The sequence below is a fragment of the Passer montanus genome, unplaced genomic scaffold, assembly GCF_014805655.1.
Source record: "Passer montanus isolate IOZ18808 unplaced genomic scaffold, ASM1480565v1 scaffold10, whole genome shotgun sequence".
NCBI lineage: Eukaryota > Metazoa > Chordata > Aves > Passeriformes > Passeridae > Passer > Passer montanus.
In genome coordinates this window covers 26,039,240-26,052,980 of record NW_024356505.1, presented here as the reverse complement: position 1 = coordinate 26,052,980, position 13,741 = coordinate 26,039,240, and the positions used below count along the sequence as shown (strand labels likewise).

At 39.9% G+C, this 13,741-nt stretch overlaps 1 protein-coding gene across 6 annotated transcripts in view; it reads right to left on the bottom strand.

Moving 5' to 3' along the window:
• Positions 1 to 13,654, bottom strand: part of MLLT10 (MLLT10 histone lysine methyltransferase DOT1L cofactor) — a 121,950-nt gene extending 108,296 nt beyond the window's left edge. For 3 of the 6 annotated variants that reach the window (XM_039704702.1, XM_039704713.1, XM_039704709.1), the window contains exons 1-2: positions 13,234 to 13,654; positions 9,519 to 9,598 (exon numbers count right to left, since the gene is read on the bottom strand). In XM_039704702.1, coding sequence (XP_039560636.1) covers positions 9,519 to 9,598; positions 13,234 to 13,402 — 249 coding nt within the window. In that variant the 5' untranslated portion in view covers positions 13,403 to 13,654. Of the gene's footprint in view, positions 1 to 9,518; positions 9,599 to 13,233 lie in introns of those variants that run through there. The other 3 variants (XM_039704684.1, XM_039704692.1, XM_039704722.1) reach the window with 3 other exon arrangements.
• Positions 13,655 to 13,741: the final 87 nt, after the last annotated feature.

The following is a 13,741-nucleotide window of genomic DNA, read 5'->3' as shown; positions in this document are numbered from 1 at the left end:
CTAGTTATTTTAGTTAAAGCAAATAATATTGCTGTCAAAAATGTAAATATTCTGAGAAAAAAGACTATTTAGAAAACCGCTCTGAACACAAAGTTTATGAAAAATCACATCTAGAGTTCAGTTATGCCAATGCTGTACACATGTCATCTAACCTATACATAACTATCTGAAGTTCATTCAATTCTTTCAATGAAAAATTATCTTCTAAGCTCAAAATGTTCTTGTTATTTATTTTACTTCTCCTCTAAAGGATCTGAAATTAGTATTTCATTTCCTCCAGGGGAAAGAATCCTATATTTTCTAATTTCCTTTTATACTTTCCATGTTCCTCTTACCCTAGTGTTTTCTTCAATCGGAAAAAAAATTAAAGGAAAAATATAAGACATGTATATTGGAATGAAAACACTGAAGATAGGAAAAATTCTCTTTTCCCCCAACAAACCTGGAAAAATCTGGGGTAATTTGTGTTAGATTCAGAAAAATATGGTACTGAACAACCAATGTTAACACAGCTCTGCCTATAACAAGACACCATATTCTAAAGACTTCAGTGAAAGTGTGCTAATTGAAATTGAGAACCACAGACAACTAGATTATAGTTAATAGAAAACCTAACTCAAATTCAGCTATCTACAGAAAAACAAGTATCTTAAAGCCTACAAAAGAACAGCTTTTCACAAGACTAGACAACAAGAATAAAAACCTGCAGACAACTTGCAGAGTAGTGCAAACCATACACTGTTGCCAAGACACTTCATCTGGAAATTTAGATCTTCACACGAATTCCATCAATAAGTGCAAATTTACAGGCAGTCAGCACAAGAACAGACCCAGCAACAAGAGATGCACCAGACTGACCACATCTACATCTGCTGGCAACAGCTCACCCGCACTCTCAGCAGAGACATCTCATGTTTCTATTCCCACCTTCAAGCCATCTTCAATGAAGCAAGATCACTACTGCCAACGTACAAAGACTAACCAGGGAAGATCAACATCTCAGCCCTTGAAGGCTCCAGAAAGTCCAGTAAAACTCACAAGCATTTCCAGCAGCTGCTGAAAATTACTGAACTTCAACTCCAAACTTAGGCTATCTATTCATGTTTTTACTCTGGTATTTTGCTGATCATTTCTTTTCTGCTTTTTCTTTAAAACCAATTAAGTACTATAAAAATTCCCTTTAGAGTTTCTTTCTATTTTAACATCCATGCTTTGTAATACTTGCCAGAGTCAGAAGTTCATTTTTCCCCTGCTCAATACAGCAAAAAGAATGAGCTGCTTAAGGAACACATGGCCCAGCCAAAGAAGACTTCTATCTACTAAACCAAATCCACACTTCTTTATCAGTTTCTAAACTACAGTGGGATAGCAATGTACAGTGGGATAGCAATATACCTTATCAATATTCTCAACCTACAGTATCTACAGACCTTATAAACCCTACAGAAACCTTATAAACCCACAAATACCCACCTACACTATTTTGATCTAAATTACTCCATAAATGATAGCTTACAACCATGCCAGGATTTGAAGCAGAAGTCAGCAAGGAGCTAACTACACAATTTTTCAAATATCCAAAAAGAGACTAATTAAAGTTGCAATGTTTCACTACGATTCACACCAGACTCCAGTATTCATAAACCACAAGGAAGAACCAACAGGAATCAAAGTATCTTCTGCCACATCCAAGAATCCCTAACTGGCTGACATCACTAATAGAGCAAACGAATGCATGCTGTCAGCACTTCACTTCCAAAGTGCTATGTTCTGCAACTTGACAACTTAAGAAATTAAGTCATCTTCATCTTCAAATAACGATTTCTTGATGCTGACAAATTTGCCAAATCTCTGCCCCATCTCAATTCAGTCATCTGTCCCAGGAGAAGGAAAGAACTTTTTTTTTAAGCAGACAGTTGACAGGTAAAAGAAAAACAGACTGACTACCTGAAGCATTTTGGGGTTTATACCTGGATAAATTAAATCAACCTAGCTCTTTTTATCTAGGCATCATATAAAAATATATGCAGATTCAGCTAACTCTGTCAAAAACTACTACTACTGATAATAAATCTGTAGAATATGACAAGAAGATTAGAAGCACTCAACATGCAAATCAGCATTCTTAAAGACCATCCACTCAGTAAGTACTACAGGTCATACTTAGTCATACTTTCACTCAGTGTATGGAAGTGAGATAATGTACAGTACAATGTAACATACTGATGACATACAAGGTGTGTCATGACCTGGCTACTCCAACTTTGGAAGTCCAAAACCATAAATCTCCTACCATATACTTAAGACTAGTAAGCCCTGCTAGATGTTGCACAAATCCAAATTATAAACATACATAAAGTTTTATATTCACACACTGATCTTCAAGATAAAGCATCAGAAGTCTATGAGAAATGCCTGTCACATCTGGCTGCATGCCAAACTAAACATCAGATTTTTTTTATCAGTCTGAAAGTATGCAACTGACCCAATTAAATCTACATGAAGAAAATACAATATGCAACGGTTCATTTCAGTGTTCTTCTGCAATATCACAGCTTCATCCTAAAAATTCCTAGCTATAAAATGTTAGTATCAATTCTAAGCAAGGCTTCCCACAAGTTCAGGAACTCCTTGCTTACTTTAGAGACGACTTCTACCAGTGAATACAATAAAACAAACAGTCATAAAACATTTCCACATAAAGATTATGCAATTCCTGTAACAGAAAATGTTTTGTTCTAGCCTCGCTTTGGTAATTTTGCCAAAGAACCTTTAGACTATTTACTGAAGTACCTGTTATATTGACATCTGTGCTAAAAAAATTTTGATCAAGTAGTACTTGAGTGATGTAACACTGTTTTAAAGCCTGAATACTCTATGTAATCATGATTTGCATAAAGTAATTATAAGCTACTGCACAAATTACATGTACATTTCAGTAAACTGCAGCTAATCAAAAGAAAAAGTAGCAGACCTTTTCTCTGCTGTGAGAAAGTGCTTCAGAATAAGTTTATGAACTCATCTGTGTATTTACAAACCAAGTAACAAGTATGCATACAAGCAGGGAAAAATTCAGCACACCAAAAAAGAAAACGAAGGGAAAAAAAGCATGAAGGAAAACACAATCTGAAGTGGCATTAATACTCCCACTTTTATATGTCAGAGAAGTACACAGAAATTACACTGCACTTCTGCAGCACCTTCTGCACTTTTTGTACTCCTGACCTTGAAGACCAGACACTGTAATGCTAAACAATTCTGTCACCTTTAGAGTTGCAGTACAACAAGGTTTTAGATCTGTATTCACTATATAGACCAACAAAATGTGAACAGGGAAAAAATACTTTCTCGGATTCATGAAATGCAAAGCAAACACTCACCCACCTATGTAATGGACAAGAAACACACATCACTCAACCAACAGTATTTCAAAATAAGAATTTTCACCTTCATCACAATCAGAACAACACAAAGTTTCAACAATCATTCTGCTTTTCTCTCTTATTCTGTTCAAGCCAAGTTTTGCCTGCTACCTCCCCAATTACTTTCCTTATCCTTACTTCCTTATGCCCCATCTGTGGCAGCAAGACACGCCACGGTGAGTTGAAGCTGGCTGGTTACTAGGTGCTCACCAACACTCTCTGTCACTCCCCTCCTTAGTCCAACAGGGGACAGAAATTGAAAAAAAGACTCCTAGGTTAACATAAACACAAGGAGAGATCCTGGGTAAAGCAAATTCAGTTTGGGGAAAAATTAACTTCTTACCAAGCAAATCAGAGTAGGATAACGAGAAAATAAAAACTGAATCTTAAAATACCTTCTCCCCACCCTTCTCTTCTTCTCAGGCTCAACTTCAATCCCCATTTCCAATACCTCCTCCCACCCAACAGCACAAGGGAATGGGGGCTGTGGTAAGTTCATCACATGCTGTTTCCTCTTCCTTCTCAGGGTAGAAATCCTCACTCTTCCCCAGCTCTAGCATGGGGTTCCTTCCACAGGAGACAGTCCTCTACCAACTTCTCCAACATAAGCCTTTCTCACTGGCTCCATTTCTTCATAAGCTGCTCCAGCACGTCCCCCCTTCCATGGGGAGCAGTCCCATAGGAAGACTGCTCCAGTACAGCACCCCAACAGGTCCAAAGTCCTGCCACCAAACCTGTTCCAGCATGGGCCTCTCTCTACATAAGTCCTGCCAGGAGCCTGCTCTAGCAGGGGCTTCCCATGGGGTCAAAACCTTCTTCAGGCACATCTACCTGTTCCAGCATGGGGTCCTCCACAGGCTGCAGGCAGGTTTCTGCTCCCTGGCTGGCTTCCATGGACTGCAGGGGGGCAGCCTGCCCTGCCACAGTCTTCACCACCAGCTGCAAGGGAATCACTGCTCCAGCACCTGGAGCACCTCCTCCCCCTCCTTCTTCACCGACCTTGGTATCTGCACAGTTGTCTCTCTCACACATTCTCACTCCTCCCTCCAGCTGCAGTTTCTATTCAGCAGGGCTTTTTATCTGTTCTTAAATGTGTTATCTCAGGGGCACTGCCACAGTTGCTGACTGGCTCAGCCTTGGCCAGCAGCAGGTCCGTCCTGGAGTTGGGCAGGCACTGGCTCCATCAGACACGGGACATTTCTGACAGCTTCTCAGAGAAATCCCTCCTGTAGCCCCTTATTAACAAAACCTTGTCACACAAACCCAATACATTATGTTCTCCCTAAGTATCCTTAGGCAGGCTTTTTATTCAAGATGTCCAGCTACAAACTAATATTCAATGCCTTCTAGGCTGCACAGTCATTCATAAAAGCCAGACAAATAAAAGCACACACATCAATTTTTCTGTAGTGTGCTCAAAACTAAAGTAGTCCTTCTAGTAATTTGTTACAATGCTCTTAAAGTAGCTGTAGTAATATTCTTACATAAAGTGTCCTTTAAGGAAAAACATGGATACACATTAAAGAAATATTCATTTCAACATTTCTTTAAGAATTATTTCAAGGGATATCTCAAAGAAACTACACAGTATATTAGTCCTTATTGATGGACAGTATTCAAAATGAAAAAAAGCAAGTTTTCTTCTTCTACAATAAAGTTAATACAGTTTCGTTCACCTGTATTGTGACCATATTTATCAACATTCAGTCTAGTTTACAGCTACAGGTGTTAATAAATAGATCCCACTCCCCTGCAGGAAGCCTGCTGAGCCAGAGATGTCAGAGCTCTGATCACAAACGTGTCTGCATACTGAAAGGCTGAATTCCTAGTTTCTCCTTCTTTGCCTCTTTCTGTTTAGGCCAAAAGCAAGTAATGCTGCACCTACGCTTATTTTACTCTACATAAAGGCTGGGGGTGAGGTGTAAAAATATGGCTACATCAAACAATTCTTATGAGCAACTCTACAAAAAAACTTAGAGATGAATGTAATGAAACATTTTCTAAAAATATAATTTGGAGATAGCTCCAACTCTTGTTATGTTAACAATTAAAAAAAAATTAAAATTCAAGTGTTCAGACTCTGGATCATCTGTGCAGCAGATGCAGGAACAGCTCAGGTCACACAGGATAACCAGCAGGAACCTATCACTGTGAGCACACAGTGTACCTGAACTGGCTAAACAGTAGAGAGGCACTTCTGCTCTGAACCCTAAGCACTGACTACTGTATGGTCTAAACTTACTCTGCAATGACAGAGTAAGTCTCTCTCTGTCTCCACACCAAGTTCCAAGAAACACATGTGCAAGCACAGAGACTCCAGTTATGCCAGACTGAGCTGAGATCCAGATGGATGCCATCTCAAGTCTTATGTGGCTAGCTCTGCAGGGAGTCAGAGCCCCCTCAGCACACTTCCCAGGACTAAAATCCAGGTGGCTTATTAGACAAGATGTAGTGTCACACAAATGTGCTAACTCAGTTCTGGACCATGACTACATTTAACTTCATAAGCCACCCCATAAAAAAAAAAAAAGAAAAGAAAAGCCCCACAGAAATGCCAAGCAAAAAAACCACCATTGTTATGACATTAGAGTAATTTGTACCAAGTCCAAACTGATTCTTCCAGATGCAAGGACAGGCTTAAAATATTCATATTCCCGTGAAACAGATCAACAGCATAGTGATTTACCTGCAATGCAAGCAATCCAACCTCACATTTAGCATCTGAGCTACACTTTGAGGTTGCAAAACTTCCTGGAATTCTCAACACTTAAGTTCAGCACAGAGATCTTCTGGTCTCTCTGAATTACGCTGGATTCAGAAGAACAGGACCTACACATAGTTAAAAAGCCTGACCAAGCTACCTGCACAAATGGTGAAATCCTGCCTGGTATCTCTATCACACAGATTACTGCAGCTTCATGATGAGTATAAAGAGTAATAGCTGGAAGTAAACCATAAATACATTATCTATTTTTACCCCACTATATACTATATTTAAACTACTCTTAACATAGGATCATCAAGGAAGATGTTTGACACATAACAGGATTATGGGCTATAAAAAAAGTCTTTTCCAACAACAGTTGTGCTACAAATCCTAAGCTTAGCTCCCCAGTCTTTCCTTGGGTATCCAAATTATCAGCCCTTAGATAACACACACGCACCATCCAATTTCTTAAGCCAGGACCCAAAGTCCCTTATGTAGCAGCCCATATATATATACAACCTCATACAGACATCAAAGTTATTTTTTCTACATCAATATGTACTTGCCCTGCTTTCTGACTCAGAAGTTCAGGAACATCTGAAGACACCAAAAGGGCCCACTAGGCAGGTGCTGACACAGGCAAAGCTGGGAGCAGTCGCCACCCATTCTGAAGAGACTTGAATTTCAAGCTCACCATAAGTCAGTGAAGATAAATGAGCTCACTTAGGGAAAACTTAAGATTTTTCAAGCAATAGTTAAAAACTTACACAGTGATGTAAAAAGTGTGTACTGGGATTACAACTTTCAATTATGTACTGTATAAGCATGATCAAAAAGTAAGCCAAATAAATTACCAGCCACCTCAATATATCCATTGTCCAAACAATTCAGGTTTATGAAAAGGCACGCTTTCTCTCACACAGAGAAAAACATGACCCTGCTGGAACCAAAACTCAGTATGACTTGTCTGGCATGGAGCAGTGCTTTCCAACTAGTAACTGACCATTCAGCAGCCAGGACACTGGCTCCCAGCTGATCAACAAAAACACAGAAGTCAACCAGCCACTACTTGGCTCCTACCCAGCACATACCAGCTTAGAGACAGCACACAAAAGAAAAGGAACACAGTACAGACTGGTGCATAACACTTCATAGTACATGGGAAGCCACCTGTCCTAGTCCAGTGACCCACCCGTCCTCCTCTGGTGACCCACCAACTTGCATTACTGTGTTCCTGAGTTAGTCCAGTTCTTTTCATTGTTAAAGCAAGACTAACTCTAGTGTGAGCAATTAACTGCAGCTGCTTATCAGAATGAATTTATTTACCCAGTAACTGAAGCTTAAAAAAGAAAAACGACCAAGAAACACACCCCAAAAACACACAACACAGACAGCATCAGCATGGAAAAACATGCCTTGAGTGGAATACAGAGGTCTTTTTAAAGATTAGAAGTAAGCAAGCAGAAGCACAGTCAATGTAATATGGTTAATTCAATTCTGGTTTTGTTTACAGGCAAAAAGACCAAGAGAAAAACTAAGCTTTAGTCTCATACGGTGATGATAAGGATGTTTGTTTTCCTAAGCAAGTGTGTTACAACTTCTGGGTCTGGTAAACTGCTTACTGTAAAGCTCCTGTTTCCATACTGAGGTCAGGCCTTGAGTTTAGTTCCTGAATGTCAAGAGCTGCTTCAAGACACCTCAGATACAGCCACCATGTTTCTAACTCACAAACATACAAACAGCTGTTAAAACTTCAGCTGTTACACCTCACACGCAATCGGTTTCACCTGAGAACCACTTAAACCTTCACTACATTACAAATGGAATTTCTTTTTTCAAAACAAAATCAGTAATCAACCTGTTGAACTAGACACTGTTTGGTGGAAACAAGAACAGAATACACCAGGCAGAAAATTCAGTTATCACTATTCCTTCTTCACTTCAAACAGCAAAGTAGTCTATCAAAGCTATTCTCTTGGTAAGCTCAAGAAATTATCATAATGCAGTTTATTATAGAACTCTGGACAGTTCTCTTACACTCCTCGTGTCACAAGAAGCCAGGATTAATTACATCCCAAACCACAAGGATTCCCTATTGTACTCTTGAAAAATCCTCTTTTAGTCACCAGCTGTCTCCCTCCTCTGTATTTTTAACTTTGCTATCAACCTGTACATATCAAACTCAGCAACACTAAAAAATGCTACTCTTAAAACTTCACACAACTGATGGTCTCCCCATGAAAACAATCAGCCTTTCTTTAGAAAGAGTTTTGATTTTCTATTGACAAATACTTGAAGAGGATACAAAAATCAATCCCTTCTTAGACCCACCAACAGGTCTGCTTTGGAAGAACTAAGTCACCTGGGCATTACGAACACATTAGTGGCAAAAAGTGGGAAAAAGCAGATGAATGAGATTCTTTAGACCTGTGCCAAAAATTCATTCACCAGTAAGTATTGCCACCATTTCTATAGCACTTTCTATTAGAAAAGGAAATAGGTACAGCAAACAGGTTGTGTAAACACACTGATAGTCACTGACAGTAACTGAAAATTTGGTCTCTGACTCCTCAATTGTTTTTAGATATGAACATTAGGAACAGTTTGCACACTGCTCTAAGATGCTGCACCACCTTCTCTTCCAATGAAATTCTTTTCAGAGGCAAAGGAACAGCTTAGTCTTTCTAAATACTCTCATTTCTCTCAGTTTATCTTTTGCTGAAGACAAACTAAGAAGTGCCAAGTAGGGAGAAATGGGATTCTCTTTTTCTAGAAATGCCTGACATCATCCAGTTTCATCTAACAAACATACCAGAAGTCTGACCAAAACAAAACATCATGTAACCATGGTAAAAAAAGCATTATCTGAATCCCCAATATCTACCACAAAAGAATTAGAAAAAGCAGAAAGAAAATATTTCTTCAATTCTAAGTATCAAACTCCAAGTAAGCATTAGTTTTTCAAATTAACAACACTTCTTCCTGAGAGTGTTCCAGTTTTAACTGGCAAACTAAGGTTGCTGTAAAAGAAAACTGGACACAGATTTTATTTACTTCCTGTACCTAACTATGTAAGTGTTAAACTGGCAAAATTAACCAAAACCTACACAATGGACAAAAAAAAAAAAGTATTAAAACAAGCAAACTAACTAACAAATCCCCACTACCTAAAAAATAAAAACCCCACACCCTGACAAGGTCAGAATACTTCAGAGACAGTTACATATTTCCACTTAAAAAAAATAAGAAGATAAATGATCTTTCTGAAAAGCATTTAGATTAACTACAACAGAAAGCAAAGTTCTCTTCTGTTATTACTGTAACACTTGGGTAGAGTATTATCCACATAATGATTACAACTAGCATTACTTAATAAGCAAAACACATACCACTCTGGCTGCTCTTTCCTGAGATTCACACTTTCTGCAAAACCATGGTCCAGTGGGTACTTGAACAATTCCATAGCAAGCTGTTTTGAACAAGACAAAACATTTCAGCAAACATAAACAGCACTACAATACTAATAATCTGTTCTAAAAGAAGCTTACTATTAGTTGATCTCACACAATTTTAATTATCAAGAAAGCCAAATTGACATCTATACTTGCACATTAAATCCTATCACAGAATTACAAGAAATTAAGTACAACGATCTTAGATTTTTAAAATTATGCAGGATTTGTTAAATGAAAAAAGAACAGATTTGCTTGAAAAGTAACATAACCATTCAAAAGCAGCAATGTTTCATACATGACCTGTTTTGCTATTTATTTACCTGCAAAACAAGTGAGACACTTCACTGTAAATGATGAATGCTTGCTATTATGAGGTCTTTTTTAATGAGAAAACTAAAAGTAACTAACAAACCTGAGCTCTTCCTAAGGCATCTATTCATACACTTACTATCCAGTTTTCTTACTCTTATAAGAACGTTAACTGGTCTCAGGCAGACAATCCATAGTGAACTGAACAAAGGCAAAGTTTGCTTTTTCACCCCAGAAAATTCACAGAGCTTTAAATACAAACTGAACTCAGCATCAGGACTTGGATTAGTTGCAACCTGAGCCAGGCTACAACATAAACCCCTAGGAAAGAGATTTTCAGACAGGCAGATTTATCTGCAAGACAGTCATCTATACTTTTACAGTATATAAAAGAGTTTGCTACAAAATTCCACTGAAAAAAAGAGTGTAGCAATTTGGTAATGCTGCTCATGCTTGAAATGGACACACCAAGCAACCCTAAAAACTACAGAGGGAATGAAAAAATAATACAAGTGCTGTGAGTATACTCTTTATTTGTATGGGTGTAGCAAATAACAAAGAACCAAAAGCCAAATATTTTGCTCAAAGATAATCCCAAAGTATTAAAGATAAATCAGACTCAATTCTCAACAATCATATGTTACTTAAATATAAAAATCAGGTTTAAGTGTGTAAGTAGAAAAAAATATTATTAATGTAAAGTTATGAAGAAAGCTGAGATTAAATTAGTAACTTGTAGTTACACTATACAAATATATTGATTTTGTGATAGCTTGGAGATGAAAAATAGTAATACAATAGTAATTTAAAAACATCTGGCTAATATACCTTCATTTCCATGAAGGAAAGTCAATGAAATAATTTCCTATTATACACATGCATGGAGTCATATTAAGATCCGCTGTCAGATTTTTATTCAAGTATTTACAGGCCAAACTATTCTGATAAGCCCTTTCTACTGTACAACAAAATTCTTTAACATGAGAAAAAAAAAATCTTGTTTTTGTTGCACTTATAATAACCACAGATGGAGGGGACTCTGAATTTCTCTTTAGATATTAAGAGGGAGATTTTAAATGTGCAATCATACATTTAGGTTAGTAAGTGACAGTGCAGAATAGGAAACAAGTACAAAATGCAACTCGGAGACAAGGCTGGCAAGTAGATCCAGAGGGAACATGAGTTGGGCAAAGACCAAAGCTGTAGGGAAGCACTTCTATATCTGCCAGGGTAACAGAGCACACCTGAAGCCTAGACGACCCCATCACCCAGTCATGCTCTGACACACCGTGACACCATTTACAGAGTTTTGTTTATATTCCACTACTATGCAACGCTTCTTTAAACACATGAAGAGATCTTGTCCTTCACAACTTGCCAATGACTTCACAATTGAAGTTTCCTCTGAACTAAGAATAATTATAATAACAAAACCAAAGCAGTTAATAAAGCTTTATGGATTATACTGCTGTTAGTACTTCAAATACAGACCATCAGCTTTGACCACGAGGACTACTACATTTACTACAGAGAGGAAAGGACATGCCTCCTCTACCACCTTTGTTCACAAGACATGTCAAATGCAAAATGATAGAGTAAATCAAAACATGGAGCTCTTCTTTCCTTAAGACCTCTATAACAGCTTCTGGATTTAGACCAAGCAGTACTTGGAGTCCTTCCTGACAGATTCCAACTCAGGGCTGGATATGACTTTAAAACAAAAAGTTCATTTTCTTGTACCTGCTCAAGTGTGTCTCTCTGTATTAGGAATACTTTCTGTAACTGACTTTAGTTCCTGCTATTTCAGGTCCAACTGCTGCTATCATCCAATTCTTTCACTGAAAATATCAGCAAGGCTCTAGATATAAAGGAAGATGTCCAAGATAATGCAAAAGGAATAGCTGTTTCAGCTATGACCCAGAAGCATTCACATGTTAGTGTTCTTCTTCAGGATCCTAAGATCCCACAAGAGCAGTCAACCTACTGGTTAACATTACTCAGCTCTTAAGACGACAGAAAACCAATTCAAAACCAGATTAACCTCAGAGATCCTGTCAGCTCCCCTCTGTGTTCAATCTAATGTTAACAAAAATAACTTAATTATTTTGTATATCTCCTTAAATTACTATTATTTCTCACTATTTGTCAACTTACAAGGGACCACATACTTGGAACAACCAACTACTATATTACATCATCTTCAGCACAATTTAAGACCAAGCATGAGACACACATTAGTAGCATTTTCACATGCACCAGGCATTCAGATTAATGAACTGGATTTAGGATTTTCTGTCTCCTCCAATTTGTCCACCACCTGTAAGTAGCCAAAAAGCCAGTCATTGAGTTCACATGACTGCTTAGGAGTTGGTACAGAAAAACTACCATCTTATTCCTTACTTCTGCTACCATAAAGGCAAAGTTAGGATGACTTCCCTTCCTACAATGTAAGCAGCAGAATCGTCTCTTCCTCTGCTCTCACACAAAGGGTCAACCCACTGACAGAAAAAAAACAATCACACAGAGGGAACATGCCAGCTCCTGAACTGAGCTGGAAACCAACCAACCAGCCTCCCCTAAACCAAACAAATCCAGCATCAGCCATTCCAAACAGCACCCTCCCCTCGCAGAACCACAACAGGAAGTCTCTTCATCTACCAGGAAACATCAGCCAAATGACATTCAAGGAAAGGCAGGCAGCGATAGAAATCACATGACAGCTAAGTCTTTCCTAAGCACCCCTCTCTTCCAATCCTAAACCCTCCTTGTCTCCTGGCTGCCGCTCAAACACATTTTTCAAACTTGAGAAAAGCAGGGACAACAGGGATGGCAGAGGGGAAAAAAAGAGATACAGCAATAACACCAGAATAGAGTACAGTAACAAGTTCTGCAAAGACGGTAAACAATTTTAGAGAGTCTTTGAAACGCTGCAGCTGAGGTTGTTAACAGGGAGCAGAGGCAGACTGGGAAGCACAGACATAAAAAACATGCAGGAGAAAGGGTAAAAAATTGAAAAGGGGAGTTCTTCCTTTCACACAGGCACAATGCAGGAGAACACGCTATACACTAAGTCTCACGTGAGGGAAAAGACAGACAGACGGGAAGGAGAGAAGATGACAGAGCAAGTCAAACCAGAGAGCACGTGGCCTTAGAAACAGGGAAACAGGCTTCATGGGTAAAAAGCAGGAGCTGGGAGGGGGAGGGAAAAAAGGGGGGAAAACCGGCCGGGGGGTGGGGAGGACAAGGCAGCAGGCCCGAGGGAAGAAGACGGGGAGCAGCAGGAGGGAAGTGGCGAGGCTGAGGGCCGGAGCGGGCGCGCTGCCCTCGCCTGCCCGCTCACCTTGATGCACTGCGACATTGCAGCCGTGCCCGTCGCAGTAGACGAGCGGGTTCTCGGCCCAGCCCCGCTCGTCGGAGCACACGCAGCAGCCGCCGATCATCTCCTTCATGCTACTGGAGAACTCACCCTCCAGTGACACCGGCAGCAGCAGCGGCTCGCTGGAGACCATCTAAGGGTTAAAAACACCGTCGTCAACACCGCGCACGCCACACGCGCCTCGCCCTCCGCCTGCCCCCTCCCCCGGCGGGGTCTCCCCTCAGTCACTCAGCCGCAGCCGCCGCCACCGCCGCCGCGGCAGCGCTTCGGGACCCATGACCGCCGGCTGAGCGCCTCGTCTCGCCCCCGCCCGACCAACCGGCCAGGCTGTGTCGGTCGGGCCGCGGCGGCTCCCGAGGCGGACGCGGCTCCGCGGGCGGGCACGGCGGCGNNNNCCCCCCCCGAAATCATTTTTACTATCTTGTTTATTTTCCCCCTGATGTGACTGCAGGACTAATGCATTCCCGCTCCC